The sequence below is a fragment of the Neomonachus schauinslandi genome, chromosome 10 (assembly GCF_002201575.2).
Source record: "Neomonachus schauinslandi chromosome 10, ASM220157v2, whole genome shotgun sequence".
In the NCBI taxonomy this organism is placed as follows: domain Eukaryota; kingdom Metazoa; phylum Chordata; class Mammalia; order Carnivora; family Phocidae; genus Neomonachus; species Neomonachus schauinslandi.
Window position 1 is genome coordinate 72,538,223 of NC_058412.1, and position 15,944 is coordinate 72,554,166.

The window sequence follows — 15,944 nt, forward strand, 5'->3', positions numbered from 1 at the left end:
AGGTAGAAGAACGAGTGGGACTTGACTTAGCAGACTCAGAAGGGCAGCAGTGAGGGGAAAGGTAGGAAGCCCCTAAAGACACAACCCCCTAAAGGTGTGGGAACTGCAGCGGCCTGTTCACCTGCAGGTGGATTGAAGCTGGAGCCACAACAAGGGGATGAAATGAGTCTGCTTATGCAGCACTTAAATCCCAGGTTCCATGCTCTATCATGGTGAGCACTCTCCCGAACCCCGACAAAAGGCAGGGGGAGTTAGTGTCTGGAGAGGGTAGAACAGAGGGCTCCCTGGATCAGGGTGGCGAGGGGGACGCAAGGTCCAGTTGAACACACTGAACACAAGGTCAGGACACATGCTAAAAATTAAGACCCCTACTCTGCTTCCGGCACTCCCTTCCCAGAACAGTGGCAGCTGTGCGTGAACCCCTCAGACAGGAGAGAGGAAGATTCCTTTCTAAGGAATATGAGTAGCCCAAGGGGAGAGACCAAAATCTGATGTTAAAGATTCCCCAGTGAAAAGGCCCCGACAGCTCGCCTCTAGCAGTTCTCAACTGCGGGTGTCAGGGCTAGTGAGGGGTGATGGTGCCCCAAGGGAACATTCCGTAATGTCTGGAGACATGTTTGATGGTCATGGCTGGGGTGGGGTCAGGCACCTCCCTAGTGGGAAGAGGCCACGGATGCTGCTAAACATCCTACTGTACACAGGACAGCTCCCCACAACAAAGAATTTTCCAGCCCAAAATATCAAGAGTGCTGAGGGGGGTAAACCCTGACCTTCAATAAGGACCAGAGTCAGCCAGCTTCGCTCACACGCAGAGCTTCCCACATGCCCCAGTGGACGAGTGGACCTCTGAGGAACGACCATGAAAGACAGATCAAAATGTGATACTATGCAGGGAACAAAAGTTTTGCGTAACTATTATTAATATCCTCAGAGAAATTGGAAAAGACAATCAAAAAAGCAAAACAAACCAGACTTAGAAGATGCCAAAGGGGAAAAAAAAAGGAACGTCTAAAGAACAGGAAAAGGCTCTTAAAAATTAAAAACAGAATCACATTTAAAGAAACAATAGAAGGGGTGGATGATAAAATGGAGGAACTCTCCCCAAAATAGAGCAAAAACAGGGGACAAATATTAAAAAAAAATTAGAGGACCAGCCCAAGAACTCCCACATTTAAATACTGGGAGTTGTAGTGTAATAGAAAAGATCAACTGGAAATGAAGAGATCAAAGAAATAAACCAAGAAAATTTCTCAGAACCAAAGGACATGAGTTCCAGATTGAAAGGGTCCACGATAGCCAGCTAGACCCTACTCCAAAACCCATGATTGTGAAATTTCAGGGAGCCTGATGTGGGGCTCGATCCCAGCACCCTGGGATCATGACCTGAGCCGAAGGCAGATGCTTAACGACCGAGCCACCCAGGTGCCCCGAGAAGTAAATTTCTAAATATATTCAATATCACCACCTAGAGCCAAACACTAATATTTTGACAGTTTTGTTCCAATTTTTTTCTTCACATATGACATTCATGGGTATTTTTCAAAGTTGTAATCATGCTATATATATATATATATAGGTTTAATCCGTTTTCACACATAACGCATCATTAGCCTTTTCACCATCTTTAAATATTTGCTGAAAGCAGATTTTTTTTTTTAAGATTTTATTTATTTATTTGAGAGAGAGAGAGAATCCGAAGCAGACTCCCCTTCCCGAGCACGGAGCCTGATGTGGGGCTTGATCCCACGATTGCAAGATCACGACCAAGAGTCGTGATGCTTAACCAACTGAGCCACCCAGGTGCCCCTTGAAAGCAGTTTTTAATGGCTGTGATTATCCTAATACACATCATGCTATCATTTAACAAATCCCTTTTTCCTATGCATTGATGTGTTCATAATTTATCACTATTATAAAATTCATTGTGAAAAAATAATTTTATGTAAATCTCTGTGTACTCTGATGCTTCCTGCATGTAAATTCATAGAAATGAATCACTGAAGTGATCTTTGCCAAATTAACCCTCAACAGTTTGGGTCCGTTTTTACTCCCAACAGTGGTGCACAGAGCATCAGCTTCCCTAATGCCTGGGTATCAATTTTTCCCATCTTGTCCAACTTGATAGGTAAAATAAAAAGGTTTTATTTGCATATCTCTGCATATTGTATGTTCACTGGCTATTATAGTCCCCACTTATCCACGGGGATACATTCCAAGACCCCCAGTGGATGCCTGAAACTGCAGACAGTACTGAACCCTCTACTAGACCTATACACACATACCTATGATCAAGTTTATTTATAAATCAGGTAGAGTAAGAAATTAACAACAATAACTAATAATGAGATAAAACAATATACCATAATGAAAGTTATGCAAAGTGGTCTCTCTCTCAAAATATCTTACTGTGCCGTACTTGCCCTCCTTCTTGGGATGCCGTGAGATGCGTAGCCCACGTGATGAGATGCAGCGAGGAGATGACGTAAGTCAGTACTGTGATGGAGCATTAGGATATTACTGCCCCTCTGATGGTATGTCAGGAGGAGGCTGCTTCCGGACTGCAGGTGACCACAGGTGACTGAAGCTTCAGGAAGCAAACCCGTGGACGGGGGGGCGGGGGGGGGGGGGGGGGAACTACTATATGCTCTGCTTCTTTTGTGAGCTTTTGGTTTATGTCTTGTGTCTATTTTCCCACTGAGACCACATGGTAAATTAATCCTTTGGCAACTTCGTTTATGTCTGGATCTCTTATGAGTTAACACAAATCAGACCCATGGAACCAATGATCCGTGAGCGCCTGGACTGTGTTTCTGAATCTCAATGGCCCCACTATCTGTGAGGCTCTGGGCAAGTGGCCAAGACACCTTTATGTCACCCCTCACGTTCTACCATTTCCACCTTCTCTTGGTGCATCACACTGCTTGCTTTTCTCTTTCTTTTCTATCACATTTCTACTTGTGTTTTGGTCATCTGTATACATCTTCTCTTCCTACTGGACTCTAAATGCCTATCTGCTGGGTCTTTATTCCTCACCTCACGTGTGTTTAACAGATACTCTTAGATCTGGTGACTAAAGATATAAAGGTGTGGGTGGGGGTCGGGAGACTATGAACAGAGGTACAGATGGAACCAGAGCCTGGAAGGGGAAACGGGAGACCAGCTCCACCCCTCCCTGAGGCAAGGGTGAAGACAGCGCAAGGGGTGCACGTGCAACAGAGTTTGACTTTCTGCCTCGGCACCCAAAAACGGGTTCCCAGAGCCTGGGACAGAGTGCCCCTATAATAAAGGCTGACAAAAAGGAATAAAAAGGACAGACAAGGATTATTCAGCCATAAAAAGGAATGAACTACCGATACATTCTATAATATGGATGAACTTTGAAAACATTACACTGAGGGAAAAAGCCTGACAGAAAAGGCTGCATAGGGCATGATTCCATTTCTATGAAATGTCTGGAATAGGCAAGCCCATAGAGACAGAAAGTAGTTTAGTGGTTGCCAGGGGCTGGGGGGGACAGGAGAATGGACAGTGACTGCTAATGGGCATAGGGTTTCTTTGGGGGATGACGAGAATGTTCTGGAATTAAATAGTGGTGATGGTTGCACAACTTTGTAAATATATAAAATCCGCTGACTGTGAGTTATATCTCAATTTTTAAGAAAGAAGAAGTAAAACTTACACACCCAACGGTTTGGTCCATGAGGAATCCCCTGCTTTGTAACATCAGCTTGCCCAGGCTGTGATGCTTCCACACTGCTCTGTGAGGTCGGGCAGCAGGATGTCACAGCTCCCCGCAGGGGAGCAGGCAGCATGTGTGTGTCCCCTCCTCTCCAGGCCGAGCTGAACAAGTCAACCCACTCGCTCTCCCCTCCCCCTGCAGCTAACAGAGTGCCACAGGACACACTCTGGAGGGACACCTGACATAAAACACACTGCCAGACTCATATAGATCCAGACTTGCTGGAGAACAGTTCACATCCTGGTCAATATTTTATCCAAATAGACCTGGCAGCCTTTCTGCTAATGGGCTCTATGAGTTAAGAAATGAATTCTATTATGCTTAAATGGGCAATGCTTTAGAATGACCACCTATAATCTGATTTTAAAGACCTTCCATAATGTCCAGACAGATCAGAGCTGTTCTCACTGGAAAGGTTCTTTCCACAATAATCTTTCCAACGGAGTCCCCTAAATCTCACGCTCACCTAGCTCCTGCTGGGATCCCCCAACCTCGTGCTAAGTGCTGGGCACCACAGGTAGTCCCCCTCTGGGGGCTTATAATCTGGGTGCCGAGGAAAGAGTTCTACATGAATAAGACCAAATGCTAGACTGTGGCCTCTAGACAATTTCTCCATTGAAATTCAAAGAAAGGGTTCAACTGCAAGATGGCTGGAGTCACAGAGGAGGAAGGAGGTCATAGGGTGCATCAACCTCAGAAGGACCTCACTTTCCGCAGGCTGGACAGAGACCTGGATGAAGGCTTCAGTCTTTACACACCCCCACCCCGAGTCTGAAGGAAGCAGGGACCCTGCCACCTCTCTCGCCTCTTGCCCCTCACATCCAGCATCCCTCCAGAGCCAGAGCCCACTAGAAACACCTTAAGGTAATAAATGTGAGCCCTGAGCCAGCTCACTGGGGAGGACAGCCCTTTGAAAAGTAAGCTGGGTTAAGCTGGGAAAAGTGCCTTTTCAAAGACAGCCCTTTGAAAAGTAAGCTGAAAAGTAAGCTTCTATTTTAATTGAACTGGACAATCAGGAGTAAATGTTCTCTCTCTTTCCCTGGCAGCTCTTAGAGGGGGCATAATTTGAGCCAACACATTTATAATCCCAACCATTATGCCATGTGAAAGAGGATGGTTTTTCTATACTGAAACAAGTTTGGAAAAAAAGAAAGAGAAAGAGAGGAGGGGGAGGGAGAGAGAGAGGGAGGGAGGGAGAGGGGGGAGGGAGGGAGGAAGGAAGGAAGGAAGGAAGGAAGGTCGGCCAGCCAGGAGAATGGAAGAGGACACTTACACTGAAAGCTTTGGTCAGCCAGACTAATTACGGCCGAGATGCATGTCTGAGTAACAGCCCTTCCTCCAACCGCTCCTGGTGACCTGCCTGAGGAGTTTTAATACAAAAGGACGTCATAGCCCATCTGTTGCTTTGGAACTAATTTAGCACACACCAAACTGGCCTAGTCCTCGGCGGCAGGTCTGTCACCACCCGGAGTGCTAACCTCAGCTACAGTGAACAGAGCAGGGCCCAGGCCCCAATCTGTCTAGCCACTTAATGCACAGGAGACAAAATGCCTTGGCACTTGGACCTCATCAAGGAATACCAGTGGAGCCTACTATGTGCACAGCCCTGGGCCAGACAGCACATCAGTGGAGTCAAGGGCAGCTTAGGAAGTTCTGTTTCAAATTTCTTCTGATAGTGCCCTTGGCCCCGTCGGCACCAGACAAGCTAAGTAGGCGGCTTCGATTCATCCCAACAAATACGGAGAGTCCCAGCCCTGTGTAAAGAACTAGAAATAGGGGGCGCCTGGGTGGCTCAGTTGGTTAGGCGACTGCCTTCGGGTCAGGTCATGATCCTGGAGTCCCGGGATGGAGTCCCACATCGGGCTCCCTGCTCAGCAGGGAGTCTGCTTCTCCCTCTCCCGCTCCCCCCTCTTGTGCTCTCTCTCTCTCTCTCACTCTCTCTCTCAAATAAATAGATAAAATCTTAAAAAAAAAAAACTAGAAATAGGGTGTGTGGAGGTGTATGTGGTGGGGTGGGGGGTAAAAAGTGAATAAATTATGTTCCCTGTACTCCCGGGACAGCGTACGAGGTGGGGGTGTGTGTGTGTGATGTCTGTGTGTGTGTGTGCACAGTATGTACAGTGTATGCATGTAAGTCTGGGGGGGATGTGTGCATGTGTATGTGTAGGGGGGGTGTGTGTGTGTCTATGTGTGTCATGTAAATGTGTGTGTGTGTGGTGTGTATGTATATAGTATGTGTGTATATATGTGGTGTGTGTGTAGGCAGTGTGTGTGTGGTGTATATGTGCTGTGTGTATGTGGTGTGCATGTGTGTGGTATATATGTGGTGTGGGGGGGGCGTGGGGGGACAGGGGAGGGGCAGAGGGGAGGCGGCTTGCTCTGAGGAGATAGTAAGTACACAAACATTCATTAACTCAGTGGCTCTGACTTTTCAGCCCGCATCAGAATCACCCGGAGGGTCCGCTGTGACAGAGCTGTCCCAGAGCTTCCGATTCAGGAGGTCTGCGGTGGAGCCTAAGAAACCGGATTTCTAACAAGTTCCTGCGAGATGGGTTTTGGTTCGAGGAACACATTTGGGAACCAGGGCAGTAATTCAAACTTTTGCTGAGCATCTAGTACATGGAAGAATTCAATCTGGGCACTTTCTGCACCAACGAATCAACTTGGAGAACCCCTATGGAGCTGAGCTCCCAGGAGTAGCTGGTCTCCTATGGACAGAGCCGGGCCCACCCGGGCCCCCCCCCCCCACCACTCCGTGAACAGGCAGCGGCTCCCCTCCCATCACTGGGTGTGGGTCCTACCCCTTCGCTGAACTGGGAGCTCCTCCTCGGGGCAGGGCCTATGCCTGGCCTCTCCCCGGTAAGCCCTGCCCCTCGCCGGGTCCCCATCTAGCTGTGGTTCTCGGGGACTGTTTGCTGACAGACCGCATGAAGGTTTTCAGCTCGTCCTGACAGCCCCGGGGGGGTTGGGGGGGGCGGCTACCGCAGGGGCAGGAGGAAAGGGGGTCCCTGCAGACCTGCTGTCAATGGGGACAGCTCAGGAAGGCGAGCAAAATGAGCAGGGGTGGGAGAGGCAGCCTCGGGTTGTAAACAGGGAATATTCAGCTGTAAGTGGGACAGATTGGAAATGCTTCACTTGGAAACAGCTTTCACCTAAATAGGAACTCTCAGAGGGAGGAAAGGAAGGCCTAGGGCAGCCCCTATGGGGACAGAAAAGGCACCTTGGCAGGCCAAAGCTGCCTGGCCCAGCAGCCCCCAGATAGCAAGCTCGTGTCAAGTCAAGGCTAGCAGGCCAAAAACAAGGGCGAAGACGCAAAGGGCTGGGGAGGAAGGAGTCAGCTGAAGTCAGCGTAGAACTTTCCCGGTCCCCCCTTCCCTGCGCGCAAACAGCACTGAGCTGCTTCCAGACCCTCACAGGCAGCAGCCACCTGCACCACCCAGGGGAAGGCCTCTTTTGAAGCGGGAGTGTACGTTAATGAACACACTGACAAAACACTCTTAACTTCCGGGGGGCGGTGTTTAGGGGGGCCACGTTAGCAGGAGCCCCTACCAGTCCACCTACAGACAATTCCATCAGCTCTTCTATCTAGAAAAGCGATGCGCTTGGGATGTCCTTCTTGCAGGAAACGTTCAACAGCGGAATACATGCGATGTAAAAGAGACATTTAACACCATCGAGCTGATTAGCATGAGTAATTTAACATAAAGAACCCAGGGCTTGGAGAGGGGCAGCCTGCTGTTGCCTTCCAGCAGCTTCGTGCCCTGGAACCCGTCGCTTAACCTCCCTGACCCCGCAAATGGAGGCAAACCCACTTGCTTCCTTTCCTCACAGAGCAGGCGAGAGGCCTCCGGGAGGAACCAAATGCAACATGCTATGCACTCTTTGAAAATGCCACTCGGTGGGGAGGGTGTAGGTAGTAAACCCCAGATTCTACCCCGAATCTGAGCAGGGCTGGCAAGTCTGGGATCAGGAGAGAGGCGGCTGGTCCCCTACTCCCACCAGTCACTCGACAAGAAGAGAGTGACAACAATAAAGTCCCTTCCCCCCCCCCCCCACTTTCTGTTCTTTCTATTAAAATCAACAAGCAACACAGCACCAGATTAATATCTCTCTGATTACTAAGTTGTCAGTTACCGGGTGAAACACTCCGTCTTTAATGATCAGCCCTGCTCCACAAGTCGACACTGATACGGGATCTGGGGTCCATACAGACACATTTGGGACACCCCCTTGTCCTGTGCTCCCCACGCTCTTCCCCCCCCCACCCAGAATACGAGCTCCCCGTGACCCTCTGCCCGTGTGACCTCATTTAATCTAATGCTCCGCCCCCGTCTCACTTCACGGGACAGGGAGATCATGAGTTGTGCACACGGTGGGGTGGAGGGGCCAGCAGTGAAGTGGCTGAGGTGGGACGGCTCCCCCTGGAAGGGACAGCCCAAGCCCGGGGCTGCCTGTCCCAGGCCCTACCCCGCCACCTTGAGCCCGAGAGCTGGGAAGCTCTGGTTTGATCCAATGACTCTGCGAGGAGGTACATCTACCATCCCCATTTGACAGATGAGAACACTGAATTTCCAAGAGGTGAAGACCCTCGCTGGGAAGTGGGCCCTGGTAGTGCAGCGTGGGGGCTCACAGGGGCCACCAGTATACTCTAGTCTCTCCCACCTCTTCCCGCAAGCCCACGCCCTCCACAAAGCGCAGCCCTGCCACCTCTTCTGGGGTGGGACCATGAAGCACTCGGTTTCACAGGATGAGCTTTCCCAGCTGTGTAGGCAATCAGACCCCCCTCCTGTCCGTTCCCACAGAACACGGAGCAGACACTGCATCAACAGCGCCTGAGCTGAACAGGTGTGGGCCCCCAACGCTGGCCTGGACCATCACTCTCAGCCGCCATGCGTGGTGACTACAGGCACCATCTCTAATCCTTACTGCAACCCGGGAGGCAGACATTACCTCCCCAGTGCGCAGGGAGGGAGGACCCGGCTGGCCCATGGCCTTCCAGCCACAGAGAAGAGGAGCCGGGATCCAGAGCTGGTCTGGAGAATCCCAAACCCATACTTCCGTGGCCCAGCGGCCTCCTCCTCAGGAGACCTAGACATGAGAGGCCTCAGGAAAGTTGCAAAGGCCTGAGCCTGAGAGACAGTATTGGGGGACAGGCCCACTGGTGACCGCTAAGCCCCCAGGCTCTCGGTGGGAGTATAATGGATGCCGGCTGCATCCCTTGGAGCCTGGGATTCCTTTGACCCTTGGAGACTTCAACTGTATTAAAGCTGTTTTCCAAGCAAAGGGTTGTGCCTGAAGCTATCATCTAAGGGCTCTCACCTTAGTCTTGGGTTAACCTTTTTGCAGAAAGGAGCTGACAGCCAAAGAAAAATCAGCTCAGTCTGAGAAATATTTGTTGTATGCCTTCCGTGCCCCAGGTACCTGACTAAGTGCTGGAATCGGGGAGGAGAAAAAGACAGTCAGTCCTCACGGAGCTCAGAGAGAGCAAGAAACAGTCCCAGAGGGCCCGGCAGGCAGTGAATCTGGAAGAACTCTCCTTGGGGAGCCCTGGGAGAGCTCCCATGAACCGGCCGTGGCCGCCGCGCAGCCTCCCCGGCCGGCCTCCCCGCTCTTCCTCGGACGAAGCAGCGGCCTGCCAGAAACTAAAAGAGGAACAGCAAACTGCTGAGGGCAAGGAAAGCTGCTCCTTGATCTGAGCTTGCCACATTAGGGCAAAACCAAGCCCCTCCGAGGGAAAGGAAATCCAGCTGAGACTCACCAATTTCAGTTTTTAAAGACATGTGTGGTCTTGGGTTTCATTTTGTTGTAACATCTCCTCTTCCCTCCTCCTTGCAGTTTGCTATTCTGTATTGGTGGCCTCTTGGTAGTGCCCACTGCTGCCAACACGTGTGTCCTTGCTGGAAACTGATACCCCCATGGAAAGCTGCTTTGTTCTCTCTTGTTTTAATACCACTAGGTCTCGTCTTTGAAACCCTAAATTCCACAACAAAACCGCAAACACCCAGTTCCCCATAAGGCCTCCGACCCATGAGCTGTGAAATAATGCTGCCCACCTTTTTCATACCTTGGCACACACAGAAATGACAACATATGCCCAGGCCCCTTGAGGCTGCACACGGCCCCCCGCCCCTCCCAGAGCTAAGAGGATGGGATCTGAGTACATCTGTAACACCCGCTTCGGATACACCTGCTGGGAAGCTTTGGTTCCCATCGGATAAATGTCAGTAAACCTCGAGACAATCATGACAGATGTGGAAGAGCCAGGCAGATCAGAGGAAGGGGACAGGGCCCATGTGCACACAAACAGAAAACCAACGAGAGCTGACGGAGACTGCTCCCACCCTGGGGCTCCTGTCTGCACGACCACGGTCTGAGCGGACATAGCCCAAACCCACATCAGAGAGACAACAAGGGGAGCATAGGACATTCAGTCACCGCAGAAGCTTTGGAGCCAACAAAGGCCATCCACCTTCCCAACGCAGAGGAGGAAACCAGAATTCTGTGTAATGTGGTGCAGGCTGGAGATATAAATAGCTTCTAAAAAGGTTAGGGAAAATGCACAGATGACAAATCTACAGTAGGTTACTAAGGGAAACCAGGATGCTTGGGGCCAGCAGCTCACCTGTTGAAGCTGTGTTGGGGAGGAACTCTGGGGCTCCTCCCAAACTCTGCTCTCTGGGCTCTTCGGGATGCAGTGTGGGGCTGCTGGCCCCTGGAGCCTGCGTCATGCCAGTGGGGGCTTCCTAAGCCCTACCGACGTGCCCTGCAGGCCCCCTCCAAAGGAAGGAGAACCTTTTTCCTAACTACATCTCTGTCTAGTTTCCATAAGCCTACTCACTCTCAAATTCCTCATCTGGCAAGAGTCTACCTTCGTCGACTGGTACTTGGGAGGATGCCTGCCTGAAGGAGGAGGAGCCTGATGAGTGGCAAACCGTGGCCCTCCCCCTGGCCTCTTCCCATTCTACAAGGCCCTTAGGTGCCTGCCACCCCAAGAAACCCAGAAGGTGGGGCATTCCAAGGCTGCCTCCCCTGGAGATTCCTTTCTGGAGGGAAAGTACTTCCCTGGTTCCCCAGAGGGCTTGGAGGGCAGCCACAGCTGCTGGGCTATGTCAAGGAAGAAACAGATCTCACTTGTCAGTGAAAAGCCAACCCCAGGGACACCTAAGTTAAAGATATTTATAGCTCTCATGTATGCATCCTTGAACCTGTGTGTGTTTCAGCAACACCACACCCAAAAGCATACATAAGGACTTCCACACACTGAGGCAGTGGCTAAATCTGGAACTTTAGGGAACCCAAATGCATCCCCAACACACACCCTCCCGAGAGCGGGTATTCTGGGACCTGGGATAAACTGGGCGCCAGTCCTTCCCCCTTTAGGGTATCAAGTTCTGCCTTCCTGCCAAGGATTAAGAGATCAGCCTGGAGCCCATTGCTCAAGAGCAGCTTGCCAGGCTGCTCATCTGCACAGAGAGCGAGAGCTCTCCCCACTTCCCCTGAGCTCCAAACAGCACAGAGGCAGGAGGGAAAGTACTGCCTGTCCCGTCCCTCCCCGGTGGGCAACGGGGCTGCTGCAGAACCCACACTGAAGTCCTGAGAGGCGGGCAAGAAAGGAGAAGCTCCACCAAGGCCCAGGCCGGAAGCCAGACCCCTCCACCAGGCCCCGGGGAGGAGGAAGCCACCACGGCCCTCAACTTCCACTCCAAAGTGCTGGGCAGTCAAAATGTCAGGGCCGCTCCTGGGCTTGGCCAAGAGAGGGGGGCTTCCCTTCGGCCAAGTGTGTTGGGGATGTTGAGGGATGTGCCCAGAAGAGCACATGATGGGGACTAAAGCACACTCACATTCATATTCATTCATCCTCTCTCTCTCTCTCTCTCTGTGCCAACAGCCACAGAGGCCAAGGGGGAAGCGACCTCCTCCGGGAGGCCAAAGGTCATCTATGACAGTCATCTTTTATGTTCCCTAATGTGTAAATTGGGCTAATGTTACCTCTAGCTTTGAACTTGACTCGGGTCAAAGAGGATACCAAGAGCAAGCACAAAGACTAGAAGTTTCCACCCAAGGGAGGCACGATTTCTGTTATTCAAATACAGCGAGTGACCATTCTGAGCCAAGATTATGGAGAGGAAGTGACGTTTTCCAGGGCTGTGCGCTTCCTCCTTAGCCCTTCTTACCTCCCAAAGTAGAGTCAGCTGAAACCTACAGACCCCACTTGTTTCTCCGAGTGTACACTGGACTCCTAGCTCTTCTAAGTTTTTCTCCCGTCACTGGGCACGCAGGCTCTGACGGAGAAAGGTGACCATCTGATACCACAGGGCATTTAGAGCAGGGAGCACTGGACTGCGTCCACGGGTCCAGTGATGGGGACTGTGGGACTCCTGAAGTACGAGCTGGCTCCATACCTCCGGGTGAGAAGGTTCTAGCATCTGGCATCTCGTGGAATTTCTGTCAACTGCAGACATAATACACTAGTCTCTTCTGCCCGTGACCCCCTGCCCCCAACAAAACTGCCCGGAGTGCAGTACTATCATTTCTTGTAATATTTATACCCATCTTCTATGAGCGAAGAACAGTGCCAGCCACTTTTACATACCTTAAACAGTTTAGGCCAGTCTACGACACTGCAGCATAGTTTTGAATTATCCACGTTTTTTACTAGATCAGAAAGGTTAGGTACAGCCAGAATCACATGACTAGGATAGCAAGCTGGAGATCTGAGCTCGGGCCTCTTTGGTTCCAAAGCCCGTGGGCTTTTCTCTGCTGTCCATGAGGCTTCAAAATGTCTCTCTATATGTACACGTGTGCGTATGCATGTCTGTGTGTTTATCGACCATTACTGTTATCGTAGATTAATCTGATGCTGATTCATAGAGGCACGAGATCTTAATGACCAAGAACAACACAGGCATCTCCTATTTAACACACATGAACAGGTATCTGGTTCAGATCCTTCTCTCTATGCTATCATCAGCCATGGCAGATCCCTATCTTAAATTTATTCTTTTGTAATCCCCAGGTGCTTAGCACTGTGCTAGGCATACACTGGGCACTCCTCATTTAATCTCCTTGATGATTACATTGCTAAGATTGCTTATTAGTAATAAACCCGTTAAGTGCTGAAAGATGAATTATCACTAACTTTTATCTAAAAGGAAAAGTTCCAGACACTGGGAAAAACACCAAGGGGCCTTAAAACACATCTTGGTCAACAGAGTAGGTGTCCCACCACTGGGTGAAAACAGGAATATGTGAACCTTCCTAATAGTTTGATCCCATTTGGAATGTGTCTTACAATCGCCACGGGACACAGCAATCATGAGGACTTATGGGAAGCCCTGGTTTTGTGAGTGGGTCCAACTTCAGGTGATGATTTGGATCTGAGTTCTCTTCTCTGCAGCGGCAGCACACAACCCCCGTTCAGAGAATGGCTGTCCAGATTCCAGGTACCATGTCTACAGACCCACAAGGAATCCATTCAACCCAGGTGGCATCTCGGCCTCTCCCGTGGCTTCCTGTGTGTATAACCACCTCAAACTGGGGCAAATTCAGACCCATGTCCTAATCCCAACAATACCTGTCAGTAGCTGTGTGACCTGAGGTCAGCTACCTAGCTTCTCTGAGCCCCAGTTTCCCCATCTGCAGAGCTAGAATACCACTTAGCTCATGGGGTTGTTTTGTGGAGAGAAGAATATTTGCATGTGGCCGCCCCATGCCTGATACGCAGAAGGAACTCAGTAAATACTAGTTGGGTTTGAAGGTGCACAGAACAGGTCTGACACACACATCCTGTTGAATAGGGCTCATGGTCAAATGAATGGTCATGGTGACAAGTTAAAGGAGAAAAGGGAAGAGGTGGTAGTGAGAGCAGTTAAAATTAGAGACGATATTTAAAATCCGGCCTCCTTTTCAACCAACGATAAATGTTATTTATCAACTGTACGGCTCAAAAGTTGGTTTTACTTAATGGACTGTGTTCTGCCTCTTGCCCTCCGTACGTTCCGATAGAATAAGTAACAGCTACGAGGCAGGCAGCCCGAAGGGGCCCTGGCAAGCTAAGGACTGGTTGTAGTGACTTGGGTCGGTTTGGTGAAGGGGGACAGCCTCTGGCACCTTCCGCTGCCAACAGTTTCTCTATCCTCAGATGCTCCTCTAACTTAACAGTTTAGAAACCAGAAGCCCCATCAAGACACCCTCCATAAGGCATTTCTCAGAATCCAACCTGGAACCACAATTCTGAAATCCAAATCTAGAAAAGCTGCAAAGAATAGCTCCCCTTTATTGAGCACCTACCCGAGTGTGCCAGGCTCAGTACTAAGCATCTGGCATATAATATACGAACAGGGAATGTTCTGAAACCCATCGCATGGATAAGGAAACTGTACTACCGGACATCCGCCAGAGCACTCTCTAAGCCCCTCAGCTGTTCCCATGTCCTCAAGGACTCAAGTCTGCATGCCACGTGGAAACTTCTGCCCATGTCTAATCACAGGGCTGGATTCTGTAAAACTTCATCACACGCAATCATCCCGGCCCCACAGCAAAAGTGGGTCTGGGAAGAGGGACAGAGACAGAGAGGAGAGCCACCTCTGATTTGCTAACGGTCAGAGGCTGCCAGGAGGATTGTGCATTTTCTTTCTGCACAATAATCTCTCCCCAAGAAAACCCAGACAAAGTCACCTGGGCTTGGGGGGGGGGGGGGGGGGAGAGAAGCTCTTCCTCCAAGACTCATACTGAACTCCTAACCCTTCCTCCTCCTCCCTACCCCAGGGAGTGGCTGGATGATTGTTGTTTCATTTCTTTTTTTCCCTGTGGTCCTCTGGTAACACCACAAATTACGTTTGCAGGGACTCGAGTCCCAGAGTGCAATGATGTTGTAATAAACATAACCAGGACCAAATGCCTTCCCATCATATTAGATGATGCCATTTCGCACCAATCAGGCTCCTCGGGCAGGCAGACCACTCACCAATGAGGGACCAGACAGAGGCTGTGAGGGGGAGACCTGGTCATCTGCAACTAAAAATAAGGGCGCTTCATGATTGGCCGCTGCCACTTTGCAACAGGAGTTGGGACCCACACACCAGGCACCATACAGAAAGCACACAGGCAAAAACTTTCATAGCCCAGGGGTTCGCATGGGGTGGGCTGGGATGGGTTTGTTGTTGGGTTGTGTGGGTTTTGTTTTTTCCTTTTCCTAATTTGCTGACTTGAAAAAAGAAATAAAGACTTGATCCACAGGGGCCCCTCGAAGACACACCCTCCTTCCTAGACATCTGTTTCCAAAGGCCATGTACAGCTACCCCGAATTAAGGAAAGGCAAGGGGGTGTCGGCCAGGGGCCAAGACACTCACCTGTCCGGCCGTGTCATAGAGTCCCAGGAGGTACTGCTTGCCCCCTACGGTGACGCTGACTGCAAGGGCAGAAGTGGGGGCGGGGAGAGAAGCTCGATTATCTAGGGTCTGGGGCAATCTCCCTCCCCATCAGGACCCGCTTATGCCAACCCAGCCGGAAGCATGCGGGCGCTCCCCGGGAGATGTCACCCCTTTTCCCTTGTGCCGAGCTCACTGTTAAGTGGCAGTGAGGCCGGGGTGTGATGTGGCCCCACTTGCCCACTCCCTTCTCCCAAGTCCCCTGGCCACGTCTCGCCCAGTGCCCCAAGTGTTTCCCCGGGGGATTTGGGGCAGTAGGGAGGAGGCCGTGGGAAGGTCAAGGAGGTCGGCCCAGGGCGTCCGAGGGCTGGGAAGTGCGGGGAGCCGGGACTGGGCCGGGGGTGGGGCGGGGTAGGAAGACGGGTCTCCTCTGCCCGCGACAAGGAGGGCCGGAGGGGAGGCCTGGGGGTGGGGCCGCGAGCCCCGCGTAGGGCCAGGCGCTGGAGAGGGTGGGGAGCGCGCTCGGGGGAGGCGGCGAGGGGGCTCCGCCAAAGTTGCTCCAAAGTTCCCGGCCCGGGGAGGGGCCCCTTAGTCAGCAGTTCCGAGGCTTACCTGCGTAGTGGTCGAAGACGGTGGGCACGTACTCCTCCGGGAAGGCGTCGTTGGCATAGCTCATGAGTAGGCACGTCTTGCCCACCGCCCCGTCGCCGACCACCACGCACTTGAGCATCAGCGCGCCGGGCCCGTGAGCCATGCTGCGGCCGGCCGGCCTCCGGGCATGGTCCCCCCGGAGCCCCCGCCCCGGCCCCGGGCTCAGCCCCAGCCCGCCTGGGGGG

The 15,944-nt window shown here is 51.5% G+C and overlaps 1 protein-coding gene across 1 annotated transcript in view; it reads right to left on the reverse strand.

The window, feature by feature from the left end:
- The window catches only part of RHOQ (ras homolog family member Q), a 33,920-nt gene extending 18,018 nt beyond the window's left edge, over window positions 1–15,902 (reverse strand). Inside the window, exons 1-2 of the mRNA XM_021701145.2 lie at window positions 15,721–15,902; window positions 15,091–15,149 (exon numbers count right to left, since the gene is read on the reverse strand). Coding sequence (XP_021556820.1) covers window positions 15,091–15,149; window positions 15,721–15,862 — 201 coding nt within the window. The 5' untranslated portion in view covers window positions 15,863–15,902. The remainder of the gene's footprint in view (window positions 1–15,090; window positions 15,150–15,720) is intronic.
- Between the last annotated feature and the right edge of the window lie 42 nt (window positions 15,903–15,944).